An 18426-nucleotide genomic window follows, 5' to 3' on the forward strand; every position below is an offset into this window, starting at 1 on the left:
TAATAACCCCTTTTTCTTTAACATGTTTTTCTTTTTTTTTTTTTTTTACGTCACTTCCATTTTAAGGGCTGTAAAATTACTACAAAATACTGCTGAAATGCAGAACTTTTACCACTACCAAAAAATAAATAAATAATAATAATAATAATAATAATAATAACAATAATAATAATGATAATATTATTATTAATAATAATAATAATAATAATAATAATAATAATAAAAGTTGCTTTTGCTTTTACATGTTTTTCTTTTTCATGTCACATACATTTTAAGGGCTGTAAAACTACTACAAAATACTGCTGAACTGACGTACTACTACCACCAAAAAAATAATAAAATAAGTAAAATAAGTAAAATAAAATAAATAAAATAAATAAAATAAATAAAATAAATAAAATAAATAAAATAAAATAAATAAAATAAATAAAATAAATAAAATAAATAAAATAAAATAAATAAAATAAATAAATAAACCCTTTTTCTTTAACATATGTTTTTCTACGTCGAAGCCATTTTAAGGGCTGTAAAACTACTACCAAATACTGCTGAACTGCAGTACTACTACCACAAAAGAAATAAGTAAAATAAGTAAAATAAAATTAATAAAATAAATAAAATAAATAAAATAAATAAAATAAATAAAATAAATAAAATAATAACCCCTTTTTCTTTAACATGTTTTTCTTTTTTTTTTTTTTACGTCACTTCCATTTTAAGGGCTGTAAAATTACTACAAAATACTGCTGAACTGCAGAACTTTTACCACTACCAAAAAATAAATAAATAATAATAATAATAATAATAATAATAACAATAATAATAATGATAATATTATTATTAATAATAATAATAATAATAATAATAATAATAATAATAATAATAATAATAATAATAATAATAAAAGTTGCTTTTGCTTTTACATGTTTTTCTTTTTCATGTCACATACATTTTAAGGGCTGTAAAACTACTACAAAATACTGCTGAACTGACGTACTACTACCACCAAAAAAATAATAAAATAAGTAAAATAAGTAAAATAAAATAAATTAAATAAAATAAATAAAATAAATAAAATAAATAAAATAAATAAAATAAAATAAATAAAATAAATAAATAAACCCTTTTTCTTTAACATATGTTTTTCTATGTCGAAGCCATTTTAAGGGCTGTAAAACTACTACCAAATACTGCTGAACTGCAGTACTACTACCACAAAAAAAATAAGTAAAATAAAATGAATAAAATAAATAAAATAAATAAAATAAATAAAATAAATAAAATAAATAAAATAATAACCCCTTTTTCTTTAACATATGTTTTCTTTTTGCAGCCATTTTAAGATCTGTAAAACTTAAATAAAACAGATTTAAAACCATCTTGACCAGCTGATCTGCTATTTGTAGATCTGAACCTGCGCTGCGGCTGCGCAGTGCAACATTCTAGAGCGTAGCCGAAGCTACTTCCGCCGCGAGCACAGGTGCACTCTGGGAATTGCAGTTCTCGTTGCTACGCCGTTAGTTTCTCTCTCCAAAAACTCTCCACCGAAATGCATTTTACGCAGAAAAACTTGACGACTGGGCTTTTACTGAAATAACACGAACAACTGCACTTGCGTGTTCCCTTTCTAATATAGGAATAAACTGAAATACCGTTTAGTCGTGCACTACAACAACCACCGTCGCCTCTAATGAAAGCGAGGCAGTGTAAACACACAGTCCGGAACATGAAAAGATCGGGTGACAGTGAGGGGGAGAAGAGAAGAAAGGTATTGATAGCGTTTTTCTCCATTAGGTCTGGCATATTTCTAAGCCCTGTCGCTGGTTGAATGTCTAATGCTCCTGATGTGATGCTGCTGGCTGCGTTTTGAAGGCTAGAAAGCCTTGAACGGACAGCGCATACCTCACCTTGCCTTGTTTCCTTTATTGTGTTTTCCATTTTTCTCCCCCACTCACTCTTCCACAATGAAGAATTACAGTTATTACATTATAACAGGCGTTTTATCACCTAAATACACTGCTGGCTGAGAAGAAGCTGGAGCTTTGCAGAAAAAATGTCATGGCAACGTCCCATATCAACTAGAAAAACACAGGATATGAGTCACAGTCTGCAGGGTGTTTTTTTGAGGAAATAGTAAACAATTCTATAGGTTATAGTTATAAAACAATTAATAAAAAAGCAAACAAACAAAAAGGCTTCATTTTGGGGATGTCATTCTGGTGTGAAGAATGAACAATGAATCAATTGTTAAGCATGCTGCCATGCACAGCAGCCCAGTGCAACACAGTAAAAACAAATGGTTAAAAAAAGTTAAGTGTGTGTTGGGGTATATCACATTTGGCAAGGTGCCAGGCCAGCAGCCCACAGCTGCTTCAGGCTTTACTATAGATATACAGTGGGTAGTAACTGGTGCTCTGATGTACAGTAGAAATGATTAGCTAATGTTGTGATTATTGTTCTTAAATAATACCCTCTGTAAATATGCCAGCTTGCTTCCTTTCTCTTTAGATAAATAAGAGGATGAGCAAGTGTAATTGTAAAATGACTATATGACTGTAGAGCAGCCAAGGAAAGAGCTGCGTAAATTTTGGCCACTTTGTTTTTTACAATATTGCATAATGATGCAGATATTATGATAACTAATAACTTGCTGCAGGATATAAAAGTGAGGTGTGAGCAGGATTATTTTGCAAATGACATGAACAGAGAGATGGGTGCATCTATAACCTGGGATGGGATGTGTGTGCTGGTTGTGATGATGTTAACTGGAAAACACAGGATATGAGTCACAGTCTGTAGGGTGTTTGTGAGAAAATAGTAAACAATCCTATAGGTTATAGTTATAAAACAATTAATAAAAAAAAGCAAACAAACAAAAAGGCAACTTTAATTTTGGGGATGTCATTGTGGTGTGATGGAATGAACAATGAATCAATTGTTAGCATGCTGCCATGCACAACAGCCCAGTGCAACACAGTAAAAACAAATGGTTAAAAAAAGTTTAGTGTGTGTTGGGGTATATCACATTTGGCAAGGTGCCAAGCCAGCAGCCCACAGCTGCTTCAGGCTTTACTATAGATACAGGGGGTAATAACTGGTGCTCTGATGTACAGTAGAAATGATTAGCTAATGTTGTGATTACTGTTCTTATAATAATACCCTCTGTAAATATGCCAGCTTGCTTCCTTTCTTAGCTTCCATTCTCTTTAGATAAATAAGAGGATGAGCAAGTGTAATTGTAAAATGACTCTATGACTGTATAGCAGCCAAGGAAGGAGCTGCGTGCATTTTGGCCACTTTGTTTTTTATAATATTAGTGGTTGTATAATGATCCAGATATTATGATAACTAATATCTTGTTGATAAAAGTGAGGTGTGAGCAGGATTATTTTGCGCATAACATGAACAGAGATGGGTGCATCTATAACCTGGGACGGGATGTGTGTGCTGGTGCGTTAAGCATGTGTTTCGTGCTGACCTGGGCTTAATCAGGCTTTGCTGTATATCCGTAACTCTGCGGTTTTGTTGAGATACTAAAGGAAAAGGAAGGAAAAGGGAGCTCTGGTGTGCAGCCATCCTGGGATGTGTTTTTCGCCCTATAGTCATAGTGTCTGTCTGTCTGCCTCTCTGTCTGTTCCTCCTCTTATCTCCTTGACTTGGACGCCGTCTGCTGTGGCACATATGTTTGGATCATGTCAGACAGCAGTGAAACTATGTAAGACGTGGTTCCTCCTGTTTATGAAAGCAGCCATGGTGGCCAGATGAGCGGCTCAGAGAGGGGGAACTCATTCCAGCTGGCCCTCAGGCAGTCAGGCAGCAGCATTGCACAGACCTAATGGCTTAGCTTCCTTTCTCTTTAGATAAATAAGAGGATGAGCAAGTGTAACTGTAAAATGACTGTATGACTGTAGAGCAGCCAAGGAAGGAGCTGCGTGCATTATGGTCACTTTGTTTTTTTTATAATATCAGTGGTTGCATAATGATCCAGATATTATGATAACTAATAACTTGAATATGGTGGTTTTCTTATCCAGTGAGCGTGTCTGCAATGTTGCACAATGTGAGAGATGCACTATGATGGGTCCACTGTCATTCTGAGTTAGGGAATGCAAGCACCAACACATTAGTGCCAAATGAATACACAATCTCCCTAGAAAATCCCACCACAGCAAGTCAGCATAGCATACTGACAGGTGGGATGCCATAGTCTATATATGCTCTTTAATGATATAGAATAGAGTGCTCCAGGGATGCCGTATTTTTGTAGGCCAACCAGGAAGTTAGCATCGCCCTGGTTCCCTCAACAAAAAGCCGATGGGATTGTTCCATTGGATTTTGGATTATTGTGGAAAATAAGCTCTGTGGCAAACACACGTTTATGATACTTACACGTTTTGTTTAGCAAGATAATCTTCATAAACGAACACCAATTTTATGATTTTTTAAGTGTGAATGCAATCGCCTGAAGTAAAAAGTTAACGTTAGGCTATAGACAAACTACACCACATGAGTATACACAACAAAACTGTAAAGGCAGACGAGTCGGCGAGATGACGTTTAGTGGTCTCATTCAGCCACTTGTTAGCAAACGCCTTTTTAAAACACATTAAGGCTTCAAAATTCACGATTGGGGTATTTATTGATGTATTTTATATATCGTAACCATAGACCTTATTTCAGGCATCTAAAAAAAACATTAAAAAAACCCATTGACTTCCAGACTCGGGAACCGGAAGTGCTAAAATGCTAACTCATTTCCAGGTTTTAGGACTCATTCCTGTAGCACTCTATAGGACGTTTGCCTAACTGCCCACGGAGAATTAATCACACCCCATCCACATTATTTCACATTTATTTGAATTCAAAATACTGAAATAATTCTACTTTTTTATTTAGATTAGAGGATAGATCCACGTTATTTGACACACTAACGGTTTTGTTTGTTGTTTCAACTACAGACATTGCAGACCATTTGTAAGTTTGTGCATCACCTTAGGTTCTCAAATAGCTACATTTTCTTGAGTCTCCTCCCCATAGCAACAGTCCTCTCGCCTTGCACCCTAATGAATTGAAAACATCTCATTATGTTTTATCAGTATTGTCATCACAGGAATGAAATTTCACTCATGCCTTGGCAAGTGTGAAAACGGCTCTGACCCTGCCCCTTAACCCGATGTTCTAATGCCGTCTTTGATGCGAGCTCGCCATTTGGACAGTGATGACAAGTATAAAGTGCTGTGTCGAAACAGGAAGTGTGTGTGTGTGTGTGTGTGTGAGCGGCGGGCTAAGTAATGATCACACAGGGTCACCAGATGTTGTGAGGTCCCGGGCTCGGCCCAGCCCATTGCTTAGATCAGCCTCATTGGCTTGCTCTGGTTGTGGCACCCAGTGCAAGCTGTTTAGGGTATTTAATTTCTGAACACTCATTAAAATGGTTTGTGTTTCCCTTGGCAATTCTGTTAAATTAACAACTACCGAGGTAAAAGCTGATTATGTGGCCACACATCCAGACATGGTTAATCAATTCCCCCCCGCACAAAATGTTAGCTGGTGAATTAGTGTAAAGGAAAACGATTTATGGCGACTAATGCCGACGTCCTGTCATGTCGGCCCCGGTGTTTTAGCAAGAGGGGGGTGTCAGATTCAGCACATTCAGCAGCTTTGCGCTCTGCCGGCCATCTTTTTCCTCCCTTTTAACCCCAGCTACATGCTGCTTGCTCTATTAATGAGCCAATAATGGAGAAATAGTGTTGGGTGATGACATAAAACATGGGTATGGATACCTAAGGCAGGGTAGCACATAAGCTCCAACAGAGCTAGATTTACACCTAGGCTCGGTGTAGAATGGTAGAGAAGGGAACACTCTGCATGGGGGCTCTCACAGCTTCATCAGACCCCCGCCGGCCGAGCTGTGGAAAAGCCAGAGCTCAGAAAAATACGGCTGTGGCAGATAATGATACCATTACACTAATGGAGCTGGCAAATGAAGGAGAACCCAGATGCCCTGCTTTATTACCGGAGGGGGTCATTTCCTCGCTGCATTCCTAATGGCCTGAGCACACAGTATTGATCAGGCTATCATGCTGCTAATCCTCTACAGAATTACTTATCGCCGGCTAGGTGTCGATCCGCCACGTGCCCCGCTCTGGCCTTGCCGCTGGGCGGCCGCTGTGTGTCCAGCAGGGACCCACCGGGCAGTTGATCCAGTCATGATTTAGGGCCAAGCAGGGATGGCGTCTGGGAGGTCTTCAGCAGTGGGCCGGCCAGTTCAATGTGTAAAAAAAAGGAGGCAAATGAACCTTATAGCTTTCATTTAATTAAGGAGCAGGCAATGATGTGGTTCCTCCCTCTTTATGGCCCCGTTGGCCGCTATGGAGCAGGGGGAAGCTGTGAGGTTGGGTGTTGTTCGCAGTAATTGTGTTTTGCTGTAAATAAGAACAGGCAGCTCTTGTGCCAGCAGCAGCAGCAGGATGTAAGATTTTCACCACGCCGTTGGCCTGAGTCGATTACTAAATGCTCTACATATTTAACTTCATTCTTGCTTCATTTGGCTGAAAATTGGAGAATTCTACATTCAAATTTGTTTCTTTAGGCCTAACTATAGTGGACCTCCCATGTTCCAGGTAATCAGAGCTGAAATGTGGCTTCATGTGAAAACGGAAGAAAAGATTTTCTAAATTATTCATGCATTATTTGAACATGACCGAGAATGGTGTTGCCTGGGCCCATCATCATTACAAATGAATAGGAGGGTCAGGTAGCACAGAGCACTTTGCCCAGGGCTTGTGACCTGTCATATCCTTGGCCCCTTTACTGGGCCCCTGTGTGCATTAGCATCCTCAGGCCATTGGAAGCGTGGCGTTGTAGCATCAGCAGACCCCTCTTGTCACCTCTGGCCTTGGCTAATCAAAGAGTTTACCTTAAGGGGGGCATTTAGCCCTGTTCGTTAGGGCCACTGCAGCAGCCATAAAGAAGTATTTATACATTTCCATCTGGAACAACCTGTCGTGGCTAGGGAAACTAGCTATTGATCCAGATATTTAGTCATTTCTTTCTGCGTGCGCCATCAATATTGTGCAAACATCCGTCCACGCGAGGGTTGACCTCAGCCCCGGCCTCTATTTTTCGCTCCCATTGGAGTTCAATGATATACTATTCCGAAAAGTAAAATCAATGAATGAATATGAAGTGTTGGTGTGTAATATAGCGCGGGCCCAAGGCCCCGGGTCTTTCATTGATCTGCTATGAGAGCGTTGGGGGGGGCTGATTAGTCTGCTGCTGAGCTTTCCCTCTACATGTCTTTACCTTGTCTTGCCTGTTTGATCTTTGGCTCATATATTTGGACTGAGGTGTTTACAGATCAACGTGGTTAGTCAAGCCTCTCTTTAAACTAATTCAGCCAACATTTTCTTGCCCAACTTGGCACAAGAATGTCATAATAACTTGTATTAGAGTGAAATTAAGGTGATATGACATGCAATGTGTTTGCATTTTTAGAATATTGCTTTTATTTTATTGTTTAGTTTCAGAGGAATTACATTTTTTTTTAAGTGTATTTTATAGGGCTGTCAAAGTTAGCGCGATAATAACGCGTTTTAACGCCACATTGTTTTTAACGCATTAACGCAACTTGTGATTTTTAGGTTGTAGCGGGCTCAGTTTTAAAGCTAGAGTAAAGACATCATATGAAACTAGAAAACCTTCGAAATCCATTGGTGCCAACCATGTCATACTAGCTTGTCGCAAATGAGGCTAAAAAATGCTCCACACTTATGCTAAATTTTGGCAAGGAAAAACTGTCATGGCCATTTTTAAAGGGATCCCCTGACCTCTGACCTCAAGATATGTGAATGAAAATGGGTTCTATGGGTACCCACGATTCTCCCCTTTACAGACATGTCCACTTTATGATAATAACATGCAGTTTGCGGCAAGTCATCGTCAAGTCAGCACACTGACACTCTGACAGCTGTTGTTGCCTGTTGGGCTGCAGTTTGCCATGTTATGATTTGAGCATATTTTTATGGTAAGTGCAGTACCTGTGAGGGTTTCTGGACAATATTTGTCATTGTTCTGTGTTGTTAATTGATTTCTAATAATAAATAGAGGGCAGGTCTTTGTTTTAAGGATGTCAGAGATGGATGGATGGGATTGATTGTTGTATGTTTTGCTTCACTTTATCTGTGATGTAATTATTAAATTCACTGGTTATAAGCCCTACAAATAGTGATATTTAAACATAAGCGAGCTGTTTCTTTGAAGTAATATCATGTACCTACTTATTGTTTTTTACCTATGAGATGGTTCTCTGTTAATGACATTGGTTATCAGCCTATAAGTGTTGGGTTGGCTTCTCATGATCAATATGAATAACCCTGCACATTGTTGCCTCGCCACCTTTTTTATGGCGGTCTGAGTTGAATACCTAACATTTCAGAGGTGCATGATGTCTACATTTGGTTTGCATCTGGAAGGATATCAACTTTTACAGCCCCGCCTGCATTGTCTCAGGGTACAGGGCTAAGATGGCCCGTCACGGACTCCCATATGGGCTTGAAAGGGACCTGTGATCTTACTAAACATTTAAATGGAAAACCAGAGATAACCTTATGCTAGGCATTACAGTTTGCTGTAACTTTGGGATTGAACACCATCATGAGTCATACTGTAACTAAAAGGAACATCTGCAGAGGTTTCCTCCAAGCAGCGGCTGCCATCTACTTACCTCTGTCTGGTTGGCTACTATATAGCATGAAGGAAGGTGCAAAATTGAAAAAGAGATCTGCCAAAGGCAACATCAAACATATTTCCACAGAAATCATGTCTTACACCCATGCAAGTCTGCTTAATTTGATTTCCTTTAGCAGCCTTCATTCTTCCCAAATTCCAAAATACTATCTTGAAGCTTGATTGTTTAAAAACATTAAGATATATTCTGCCACCTTAGGTACCAGCACTTTAGTAGCCTATATTGCTACTACCCGGAGGGTTTCTCCTATGGAAGCAGTCACTAGGATTGTCCAAACAGCCCTTGACAGCTTACGTGTCTGACAGCCCCTACCGAGCACCTCATATTAGTGTTGAGGCATTAGCCACAGATGTCAGCGTACTCGCAAACAAGGCCGCGATGTGGATCATGCAAACCGGCCGACGAGATCAGCCGTCAGATTCAATGAGATTACATCGAATGTGACCCGCCCAAGTAGGGTTCATCTGTCATGCATGTGTCCCGTCACAAGAGAGACATAGAATAATCAGTTCAATCAATAGATGGTGGTGGCTCATTGGACTGGTGCTGAATAAACATGGGAATGACCCTCTCAACTCTTACACAGAGGCTAGAGTCTCCAGGGGGTTCATTAGCCACTCGAGGCTATGATCCGGGCGAGTCGTTATTTTCCAGTTCTGTTTGTTTGGCATTCTGGTGGTGTGTGTGTGTGTGTGTGTGTGTGTGTGTGTGTATGTGTGTGTGGGGTTTCGTGTAGGTTGACGGGTGTAAGTGTGAGGTATGGGTGTCTTTGAATGCATGGTTGTGTGTGTGTATGCACACGCTCTTCTCTATACGAGGCTGCTGTTTGTGTGAATGCTAAGAGAACATAAGTGATAACAATCTTCAGTAAGTTTGTTTAGCTCCATGGAAATTGGAAAGATTAACAATTACAGAGGTAATATTACACCAGACTTATGTCTCAGGCGCCAAAGCAAAAATGTCAGTAATAATTGATGCTACTCCGAATACTTCATAGCCACTCGATTCTTTCTTGTTATCAGGACATTAAATGTGTGTTATCACTCGCTATAAGTATCATACATGTGAGTCAGTAGGGGCCTACTATATCTACTACGTTGTAAAAGTGAAAGCGAAACTTAAATGTAACACGTTCTAACACGTAAAACTGCAGGAAGCGTTATGTTTTGAAAAAAAACAACAAAGCAACAAAACTACTTAGTTAGGTTTAGGGGAAAAACATTGGGTTTTGGCTTAAAGTGACTCAAAACTGAAAGTGAAACTGAACGGTTGTGAACATAAAGGGCCCTATTTTAACGATCTATAGCACATGGTCTAAAGTGCATGGTGCAAGTGCATTTAGGGCGTGTCCATCTCCACTTTTGCTAGTTATGCGGCGCATAATCTGGACTCAAAGTAGCGCAAAAGGGCAAAGGGGTTGTATATAGTCTCTTAATGTGTCATCTCCCATTCCCTTTAAAGCCAGGTGCACATTGGCGCATTGCTATTTAATAGGCGGGTTCAGCAAATTGGAGAAGTGAGCCGTTTTCATCCCATATGGAGTTTCTAGCGACGGCAACCATGTGAATAGATGACAAAACCTACTGGGTGTAGCAGGGCCCTACTGACCCACATCTATGAGGCTGATAACCACTGATAAAGCACATTTAATAACCTGATAACAGTCTGATCAGCTGTCATAGCTGCCCTGGTTGTTGCTAATTTTAGCTAACTCTAACAAAATGATTTCACTATGCAAAGCCACCTGCATAAGACAGAACAGTCTTCGTGCTGTTTATTTGTGAATTTATTTTCCTTTGTAATGACTCACCTTTCCAATAAAGTAAAAGTGCCTACTGCCACGGTGTTGCCCAACATCTGGTTTCAATGGAAAGTCCAAAACCCTTCATTCACAAAAGCTGCAGGAGACCAGGTTCACAAGGCACTGTAAATAGTAACTGTTAATTTGTACATCATAAGCTCTTTTCCATAAACATGAGCAATGAAAGTGTGTTAAAATACCTGGCGCTTAGCTCATTGCTTTGTAGAGGCTGAACATACGAGGTGCCTCCTTTTAGCCAGTGCCAGGTTTTAGCTCTGCAATTAGCTTAGCCAGCTGGAGGTACACTCGGCTTCCCCTGCTAACCGCCATCAACAAAAAATACCACGGGTAGTCTCTACTTGTCAAACCAACCATTATGCTATGTTGAAAAATAGTACTGTGTCACTTTTTTGGAAGGACATTATAATTATGTCAGAAGTTCAATTTTGTATGTTGTTCAATTGACCCTAAGTTCCACCCCTTTTCACTCTGGGCTCCAATAACAGTTGAGCAAGGAGTCCGGCAGAACCTCGATCACCTTTTCCCTTTCCTGTTGGGTTATACTGAGATATACTACGTCTGTTCAAAAGTAACATTACTATGTAAGTCATATCACATTGGTGTCACAATCTTAACGGACACATTACATTGTATATTGTCACTGTTACTAGCTACATTTTAGTGGTCCCTGTGGACAAGCGGTAGTGTTTCCGAGCACCAGATTCCCTTTAGAAAAGCTCTCATTTTACTGCAGCACGGTCTAACAGTTTGCCCCACGCCATCCTGGTTCTAGTTCTCCCGTGCTTCCCTTCCCTCCAGTGGGCACAGCGATACGGCCAGCATTGTCTCCCAGCTGGGACTGGCGGGGCAGTGAGGTGAAGCCTTGCTCCTGGCTGGAGGAGGAGCTGCTTGGTGCAGAGCTCTCCATATCCAGGTTGCTGCCGGAGGCCCCACTGGAGTCTGAGCTGAAGAATTTTCTGGTGAACATGCATGATTTCGTTTGATTTAATTCTTTTGTGTATATTATCTCTGCTAAGTGCCGCCCCGACCTAACTTTTGGTGTCATTTATTTTGATATACACAACGTCTAGCATCCCAACGGGAATAATTACCTGAGTAAAGTTTATCACCATGAATATATCCTGCCATCGCATACTGTAGTTCTTGCAGTCAACACTATATTGCCACCCAGAAACTATCTATTAATAATACACACCCGGCTAAACGGAACCGGCGTAACCATGTTTTTTTTTGTCAAGCTTGTCCGACCTAGCAACAGTAACCAATGGGGACTGGACTCAGGATCGTTCAATTAGCAAGGAAGTTAACATGTTCAAGGTTAAAATTGCAAAAAAGCTTAACAAAAACACTCAAATACAACATTAGCAATTAATATAATACCTGTCTAATACTATTTAATGGAACACAAAACATTTTTTGTCCCTGTGGCATCAGACACTTTGTATAACTGCTTCCACCTGAGGACTTTAGTAACCACGCCAACTTCCAGTCTGGAGTAGGTGTCCTGGTTATCCTGGATTTGCTTTCATGGAGCTTTTTTTTTGTACCGTTCGTTCCAGCATTTACTCTGCATCAAGTCTTTGAGAAGTGTCTCCTCACTTCAGGTAGTCTGTTCATGTCTCAGTGATTTTTCCTCTGAGCCCCCGTGTGTTTTTTCTTCATCAGCCTAACTTTTCCTTGCATATGCGAAGGAGCCAACGACAGCTTGACTGGCATGCTGTCAGACGGGCGATGCCTTTCCAACGGTGGAGCATCAGCCCTTTCCTGTGAGCTTGTATGTGTGTGTGAGTGTGTGTAGAAAAGTGGGGGTATTGTCAGGACGTGACCGGCACACTTTGCATGTTCTCCTCGAGACAGGTGCTCCTGGGCGAGCACTGGTGCATGACAGTTGCCTTTCATCGCTGTCTTCTCTACACTTAACCCCTGACCAGCCCTCCCTCCTTCCTCTTCCTCCTCATCCTCTTCTCCTCTCTCCTCCCACCCGCTTTTCCTCCACGTCTGACCTCTTCTCACGGCACTTCCCTCGGCCGTCCTGAGTGATGGACTGCGAAAGACTGGTGGGCGGGTTGCGCTTTGTATGTGGTGGTGGTGTGGCGCGGCAGGCTTGTCACAAGCCCAACACTGTCAGGCCACGGAAACCCAGCTGTCCAGACCGAACACACATACCACAACTTTTTGTTCAACAGTCCGTAATTCCATCCACCGGCGCTGTCAAGCACTTGATCAAACGTGCATAAAGAAAGGAGCCCCTTGGCTGAATCCCATCTTCTCTCTTCCTATCATAATGTAGGCAGATTTTTCCCTCCTCTGCCTGTTTCCTCAGCTCTGTTTATTCAGATGAGCCTGACTGGGGGGCAGCGGGTCACATCCACTCGCCTGGCTAAAACGGTCCTGAATCGAGGGTTGTCTCCAGTGAGATGGAGAGAGCAAAAAAAAACACAAGGAGGGGTTAGAAGGGGCTGCTGAGCGGTCATGTCAGGGCTGTTTTCGGGGCTATTTGTGTGTGCGTGTGTGCGTGTGCCATGGCAGGGGTAGGGGTTAGGGAGTTTGAGGGTTCAGTTGTCAACCCCTGTGTCATGCTTGCCCTGGCCCTGTTATGTAGAGGGCATCCACTGTCATTTGTTGCAGGACTGTTTGAAGTGGAGTGAGCCGCAGAAGCATAAAAAAAAAGCAGTCGGCACACTGCGAGCTCTCAGGTGCCGCTGCCGAGCAACACACATTCATTTAAAAGTACATACTCTGCAGGAACTAATCCCTTAATGATTTGACAACCCAAAGTTTGTGTTTTATACTTTTTTTTTTTAGATTTGTTTTAGTGTTGGCTTTTTAATCTCCATCATATGTTTATTCAAGATGGAGACTGATCCAGATGTTTTCTATAGGGCGTACTTAATTTTACGTTGTTTTCCCTTTTGTTCTTTGAGCTTCATCGTGTTAAGCGAAGTAGGTGGATTAAAGTCATGCTTGAAGCCAACTTTGGGAAAGACATAAACTAGGCAGTCGTTCTGTACTTCCAAGTTTTTTGAAGTTTATCCCTGTGTGTGTCAGTGTAGGTGTATGTGTGTTTCATCTGACGTACATCTCCCACATTCACTCCACTATGGAAAAAAAAAAGAGCAGCGATGGTTTAAGACTCCTTAAACTTGTTGTTGGAGTGTCAGCGAAGCACAGCGCGCGCCATGAGCTTAATCCAACAACAGCCCGTCTGCCATACTGTACACCCGCTATCTGCCGAGCGAGTGGACCCCTTCCTCGCAGCCATTGTCACATATAGGGGGCATTGTCACGTATGAGATGGACTCATGTAAATGCGGTGACAGGCTACTGTCTCGGCTGACTGACAGCACAGAGGGATTGGGCTAATCTGAGTGACTGATTCGAGGCGCGCGGCGGCTCGGCTGTCCCCATAACTCCTGAGAAATAGACAGCTTCGCCGGAGTTATCTGTGTTTGTAAGTCCTTCTGCTGCGCTGGGATGACAATAGGGATTAGTGCCAAGGTTCTTTAAACTGTTTTTTTTTATTTTATTTTTGGGAAGGGAGGGGGGGGGGTAAGGGGGCCTCTTATCGGTGTCTCGGCAGGATGCTGCCGCAGCCGGTTTTCCTTGACTGTCAATTAAAGAGGGGATCATTAACTTCAAGGGTATAAATGTTCTAACACTGGTATTACGTTGGGAAGCTAAGTCGCTGACAGATGTTCCAACTTTAATTCTCCACTTGTTTTTTTGTCCTTTAATTAATTTATGTATCACTATTCGGGTTTTAAATATTTTCTCCCCCTGTCTGCTCTTTGTTAGCCTGTAATCTCAGTTACCATGGTAGTCGCAAAGACGATTGGGCCTTGTCACTCGCCTGTGTTTCTTATGAGGTTCAATCGGCTAATGTATTCAATATCACCCAAACTGAAAGGTAAACAGTATCTAATGGCGCGTGTACTCCTGCGCTGCCTCGATGCAGCCTGGAGGCGCCGGCTGGGCGGGAGGAGAACAGCATGTCTGCCTCTAGTTCTCCCGGCTTTTCAGGAGGACCCAACTACTTAGAACGGCGCTTGATAGAAACAAAACGAGCGCAGCTTGTATCTCTGTACATGTGTGGGTTTTTTTTTGGGGAGGTAAACAAAAGTAGTGTACTACTTTGGGGTTTTTCTTTTTGGAAGCTTTGTTGGCGGTTGTGAAGCACGAGTGTGACAGCTGTGGTTGAGATTTCCTCAGAGTGGAAGTACAGACTGCGACGGGATGCAGTAAGGTGTGTACTGTAGGTAGCCACATAGAGAAAGAAAGGAAAACAAGGGGAGGAGAGACGTTAAGGGGAGTAGGAGAGAGATAGGCGACAGAGACTGCTAATGGGCAAACTCTCTTCATCCACTGCCACTGCCATCACTACCACCACCCTGTTCTCTCATGACAGCTCTTCTCCTTTGTTCTCCCCCCTCGGCCCACTCTCTGCCGGGGATTCGTGACAAGTTTTCGCGGGCTGATCAAACGCGGCGGTGACACCTGATTAGGATATAGTGCGTGTTTACAGCCGCGCATGGCGAGGACCCCCCCCTTTCTCAGACAACAAGGGAGACTTCACCTTGACTAATTAAATTTGCACCTGCAATGCCAGCTGTGACAGCCACTGGAGGGCTGCATTTATTTATGTCACTCCATACATAGTTCCTGTGACGTTCATGGAGGCTGAGTTTGCAGTAGCTCCCTGTGTTTACCCACAGTGTTGTTTTTTTAAAGTCCTGTGTGTAATAGCATTGCTTTCAAAATTGCATCTGACTGATAACTGGGCTGTCCTTGACTAAAGATATTCTTAGTAGACTAATACATATGATTTTGTCGACTAATCGATTAGTTGATTTGATTGACGGATCTGTAAAACTGAGTTTCTCCACATAGAATCACACAAAAGCACTACTTTAAATCTTGTGTTTATCAGAGATGTGCTCATATGTCTCTTAGAAATAAGTCATTCAGCATGAAAAAAACATAAAAAACGACTAATCGACCAAATAGATCTTAGTCAATTAAGATCAAAATGACCAATTAGTCGACTAATCGACTAAGAGGGGGGCAGCCCTACTGATAACTAAAGAAAATATTTTCATTTGCATATTTTGGTGGCGTTATTGTAACATATATGAAATTTTTAATTGAACATTGCTCTCCTTTTATGGATGCACCGATGCCGATACTGCATTGAATATCGGGCCGATACTGACTCATATACAGTAGCTGGATCGGATATCTGTGACGATGGAGCCGATCTATTCAACTAAATTCTTTGTTTATATACCATATACATTATATACTGGAATTTTAATTCCTGTTTAAGTTTTGAACAATTTGTTGCTGCATTAAAAATGTTTACACTTTAAATAAATGCTAAGTTCACTTAGGGATAGCAGGTGGCACAACCTGTCATATCAAATGAATTTGCACAATTATGGCATTTAGATGGAAAATATAAAAACTTGATTGCTCAATTTTATGTAGCTTAGTATCAAATGATGTTTAGTCGTTGCCGCTGGATGATCTAATTTTATCGGGAGAGTCAGTTTTGCATGCTAACTAAAGCAAATTTAGTTGTGTTATCAGTTTCTGAGATCTAATTTTGAAAGGGTTTTGAACCCTTGTTTAAAATGATGTGATTTGTGTGTTCCCCCCTCAACGTGTGTGTGTATTTAATCATGGATTAATGTGCGTACATATGTGTGCTTGTACATGATCTGCCTCTCAGAGCACGCATGTGTGTGTGTATCTATCTAAATCAGTGTTGAGAGTGTAAAAGGCCACAGCTGAAGTGAGCAGGACATCAGTCACCCAGTAGCAGGAGACAGGGCCTGGTAATTTGTGGCTCTCCCCTCTCTCTCCCCCTCCCTGTCTCTCCACAACCCATCTACCCCCCCCCCCCGCCCCGCTCCCTTCCTGCCTCCCCAGCCTCAAATTGACCAGGCTCGACTGTTGGTCATGCTGTATTACATGGGTTAGATGAAGTAATTATTTCTAGGCCACTGACTACAAGCAAGATTAATAGTTTTTGAAACGGCCATAATGGAGGGCTGACCCGCCGTGACATAAGCATTATTTCAAGCTCACCTCCACTCTCATCCCTCTCACCTCTGGGCATTGGCAGAGTGTGATTTATACCTGGGTTAATGAGGGGAGGGGACCTAGGAGCCCGGGTCCAACGGCATACCAGTGCAGTGTTACGGGCTCCGCTCCCCCAACTGAACAGACAGCGGGGTCACTTGAGGAAGGCTTGAGGAGTTTTTGCTTGATTGGGTTTTGGAAACAAGATGTAAAGTGATTAATATCTACATAATTTTTGAACGTCGTCGTACTGTATGTTGTAATTTGATTTGAAACTTGAAGGGATTTTCTTTGGAAAAGGGTTGGTGCCCGCTTTGAAAGAATAAAACAATACGCTACCGATATCCAATCCCGCTGTCCTCGGTTGCTTCATCTGTCCCCCCCCCCCCCCCACCCTCCCCTCACCCCTGATGCTCTGGAGCCTCAAGGACCAGAGACGCTGGGAAGCTGTCACTAGGTGGCACTTGGACATCATGTTATCAGATGCTCTCTCCCCTTCCTTCACCCCGCCTCACCCTCCTCTTCCCCACCCTCCTTTCTTGCCTCCCTCACTTCCTCCCCTTCCCTCTGTGCTAAGTACACCTCAGATGTCAGGGTGTTTTATTTTTATTGGATGAGGGCAGTGTGTAATGCATTCACCTCCGTTCCTGCCAGCTGTTAAATGCCCCAGAACATGGTCTGGCCAGGCTCCGCCCCGTTAACCCCTCTGATTGGCTGTAATAATTAGCAGAAGTGAACAGTAACTATGGCGCCTAGCGAGGGTTTGGGACAGCTTGCGACTCCTTTATATGTACGTGACAGACTGGTCCGTCCTGCCCGGGCCTTTGGCGACTTGGGTCCGGCCCAACCTGGCCCACACACAACCCCCCTCACTCCAGTGCATGTGTGTATTTTAAGCTTTAATATTAACCCTCAACTTAAACACATGCATGCAGTGTGGCACCAGCAATTACATTTTCAAATGGCTGGGTTTGTAAACCTCCAGGATGTTAATCTGTCACCATTCAAGCTACTGGGAAGAGTGAAAAGAGGATTAAGCTATTCAATTCCTGGTAGAATATTTCCCTTTGTTCAGAATGAGTGAAGGAAAAATAAATAAAGAAATGAGGTGGCTTCTCAAGCAAGACAAGTGCCGTCTGCTATACTTCAGGATTTGGCTAATGCCATTATAGCAAACTTATCTGCTTCGGGATTCCAGGAAGACGGGGCTGACGGCCGTGTAAACAGCCACAAATGATATTCGGCCCTTAATTCAATATTAATCTGAGGTCACATCATAATGCCAGTTTATCTGGGTCAAAGACTACATGAGATAGAATTAGACCTGTCCTAGATGTTCAGTCCACATCTGTTTTGTGCCATATGTCTTTCTAGTGGCTTAGGTCATTGTCAGCATTTGAACTTGCTCTAGCTTGTTAATAAAATTCTTAATTCATATTCAAAAAAAATGTTCAAACAAATAGGTCTCAACAAATAATTCAAGAGCTTGACTGTCTAGTTGTCTTTAGAAAAAAATAAGATATTGATAGCAGAAAAGTAGAACAACTAGTCACATTTTCATAAATTGAAGCCGACAGTATCCTCTCTTTTTTCGATATGTTGTATGATCTGCTATTTTTCCCCCTCAAATATGGCTCGTTTTACGTGTTGTGTGCGGGTGTGACATGCCGCCGAGTTGATGGTAAAACACCCTTGAAGTGGTTTGTCAAGCGACACACTTTATCAAATCTCATGTTTAGCATAAGGTTATAATATACCACATGATAATTGTCAC

At 41.7% G+C, this 18426-nt stretch overlaps 1 protein-coding gene across 3 annotated transcripts in view; it reads left to right on the plus strand.

Annotated features, from left to right (window-relative positions):
• Window positions 1-18426, plus strand: part of fto (FTO alpha-ketoglutarate dependent dioxygenase) — a 170338-nt gene that overhangs the window by 24068 nt on the left and 127844 nt on the right. The window contains exon 1 of one of the 3 annotated variants that reach the window (XR_005203672.1): window positions 1526-1768. The exons of 1 other annotated variant lie outside the window; for it this stretch is intronic. Coding sequence is in view for 1 of the 2 variants with exons in the window: in XM_037747127.1 (XP_037603055.1) it covers window positions 1691-1768 (78 nt within the window). In the remaining variant the exon portion in view is untranslated. Of the gene's footprint in view, window positions 1-1525; window positions 1769-18426 lie in introns of those variants that run through there. One more of the 3 variants, XM_037747127.1, reaches the window with a different exon arrangement.

This window comes from Sebastes umbrosus, chromosome 2 (assembly GCF_015220745.1).
Source record: "Sebastes umbrosus isolate fSebUmb1 chromosome 2, fSebUmb1.pri, whole genome shotgun sequence".
Lineage (NCBI taxonomy): Eukaryota > Metazoa > Chordata > Actinopteri > Perciformes > Sebastidae > Sebastes > Sebastes umbrosus.